This window comes from Antrostomus carolinensis, unplaced genomic scaffold (assembly GCF_000700745.2).
Source record: "Antrostomus carolinensis isolate BGI_N321 unplaced genomic scaffold, ASM70074v2 scaffold2340, whole genome shotgun sequence".
Lineage (NCBI taxonomy): Eukaryota > Metazoa > Chordata > Aves > Caprimulgiformes > Caprimulgidae > Antrostomus > Antrostomus carolinensis.
The window spans coordinates 22,559-25,040 of NW_010287519.1; the positions used below are offsets into that span (position 1 = coordinate 22,559).

General features: G+C 41.0%; 1 protein-coding gene across 2 annotated transcripts in view; it reads right to left on the reverse strand.

Annotated features, from left to right (window-relative positions):
* Positions 1-1,012, reverse strand: part of G3BP2 (G3BP stress granule assembly factor 2) — an 18,418-nt gene extending 17,406 nt beyond the window's left edge. For both annotated transcript variants that reach the window (XM_010163030.1, XM_010163023.1), the window contains exon 1: positions 897-1,012. In XM_010163030.1, the coding sequence (XP_010161332.1) occupies positions 897-991 (95 nt within the window). In that variant the 5' untranslated portion in view covers positions 992-1,012. The remainder of the gene's footprint in view (positions 1-896) is intronic.
* Positions 1,013-2,482: the final 1,470 nt, after the last annotated feature.

Consider the following 2,482-nt stretch of genomic DNA (forward strand, 5'->3'; position numbering starts at 1 on the left):
GTTCAGTGATTTAAGTAAAAATGATACCATTTCATTTTTCTCACCTCAAAGCTATAGATGAAAGGAGGCATTATTCAAAAGACTGAATTCTTAAGTAAGCCATCTGAGAGCTCTAACTTGAGCTCAATCAAACAGTCCAATTTTTCACCATCAACCTTATGTCAAGTTCTGAGACAAGATCAGCCCAAGCAGTGATTGCTTTTTTTTTCTTTTTATACTCTGGTAAAGCTACTCGCACTTTTATTTATTACAAGTCCATGCTGCTCTAAGTCCAAATGTGGAAATGTAAAATTTAAGTGACAAGCTGTATGTAGCCAATCAAACCAGAAAAAGAAGCAAGAAAAAGAGAAAAAAAAAAAAAAAAAAGAGAGGAGGAAGAAACATGTTCTGAATGCCACTGAAATAGTGGACAAGTTAAAAAAAACAAACGACTGTATTTTCCACATACCTTGTTCACGCCATGAAATTTAGACTTAAATTTCCAATCATAATCTGGATAAAACCTTCTCAGAGGCAATGCAAAATGTGGTATCATGAAATAATTAGCCCGCTTCCCTTATGTAGTAAATGCAAGTGCTTCCTCTCTCATTTTCTTTCCTGTCTTTTTAGAAAAGTACACATCTGGAACACATCCACATCACCATTTTATCAGCTGAGAAGCAGCTCACATTTCCACACAGGAAATACCTTGATAACATGCCATACATCCATATGATCAGACTTGCCTCTAGAGCCTAAGGAGTTTTCAGCAAGATGAAACAGTTTTCCAACAGTTTCCCACAAGTTAGCCAGGTCTGTTTCCTCCCCTACTCAGAAATTCCTGTTTATGTGATTTATAACGAACAGTACAAGCTGCTGTTCAAAAACATCAGCCGCTTTGTGTGTGAAAGTGTTACCTGTGCAAGAAGTCAGGAGCTTTATTTAGCAGAGTGTAGTACTGTCTCACAAACTCCCGCCCTACGAGCAGGGGACTTGGCTTCTCCATCACCATTTCTTTGGTACACAGTGTCAAATCCTGTAATTAAAAATATTCATGTTAGTTTGAAGACAGCCCTATATATCACAATTGCCCCATTAAAAAATATGAGCATAGTGATATTAGAATTGAAACAATTATGTGGACAGGAACTTAATTCACACAGAATTACTCCACCCATCCAGGATCCCCGCCCCCTCCTCTGAGAAAATAAAACATTTTAGTCAATTCATGTGTTAGTTTGACAAGCAGGACACAGTGGAAACAAACATGGCTTTAAAAAACAAACAAAAACCCCAAACAAACAAACAAAAACCCTGTTAAAAACTTCTAGCACCGTTTATTTAACCTTTTGGCAATCAATTGATGAACAATTAAATATCCAAGTTCAACAGCACTGCAAAACAAACAGGAATACTCTTTCTAAAGTCAGCCAGCAACACTCCTTTATCCCCAAGCACATCAGTTTCCAAAGGCTACTGTCACATCTGTGACACCAAGATGGTGGCACCAAATATTCTCAAAGTAACTATGCGGGCTGGATTGAGATTCCATGAAGACTGGGAAGGGAAACCTTTATGCCTCAGAGATGACCAAAGCCTTAGGTACTACTTGTCCAAGCTAACTGTATTTCACATTTGTCACAGAATAATTTAGGTTGGAAAGGACTTCTGGGGGTCACCTGGTTCAACCCCTGGTGCAAAGCATGACCAGTTTCTAACATGCTGCTCATTAAAACAAGTTGCTAACATGTAAACAACACTTCCATTTGCAATTTGTGCCTGTTGGCTGCCATTTTAACATGGTGCACCTTGGAAAAGTACGGATCCATAACCTCTCACCAGGTAGTCGAAGATAACAGTAACATATAATTCCCCCACTACAGTCCTCTGTTCCTCAGGCTGAACAAGCCCAGCCCTCTCATTCTCCTCTCTCCTCTAACAATCCTGGTGACCCCACACCAGACCGTTTCCAGCATGTTGGTTTCTTCCTTGAGCTGAGGAGTTAAAACTAGGAGCAATACTGCAGGTCTGGCTGTCACTAGAGTCCAAATGGAAGTGAGGAATCACTTCTGCTCTCTACACTGCTGCTTACATGGCCCCAAACACAACTGTCCTTCATCCCTGCTGACTCAAGTTCAACTTTTCTGCCAGGACACCAAGGTCCATTTGTGCAAAGCTGCTTCCTATCCAGACATTTCCCAGCTTTTACTTTTGCACACAGTGTTTTCATGCACACCTAGAATTTGGTAATTTGCCTTTATTCAACTTTGTGATGTCCCTGTCAGCCACTTCTCCAGCCTCTCTCACCAGAAACTTGCTGCGGATCACTTTAGCCCATCATCCAGGTCACAAGAAGAGCGATAAAAAGCATCAGCCCCAGTACTGCCCCCAGAGAAACTTCACAAGCAGCCATCCACCAGCTGGACTTCATATCACTCACCACAACCTTTTGATGTTGGCTGTCCGGACAGTTTCCCACTCTCTGTCCAATTTGGCTCCAAAG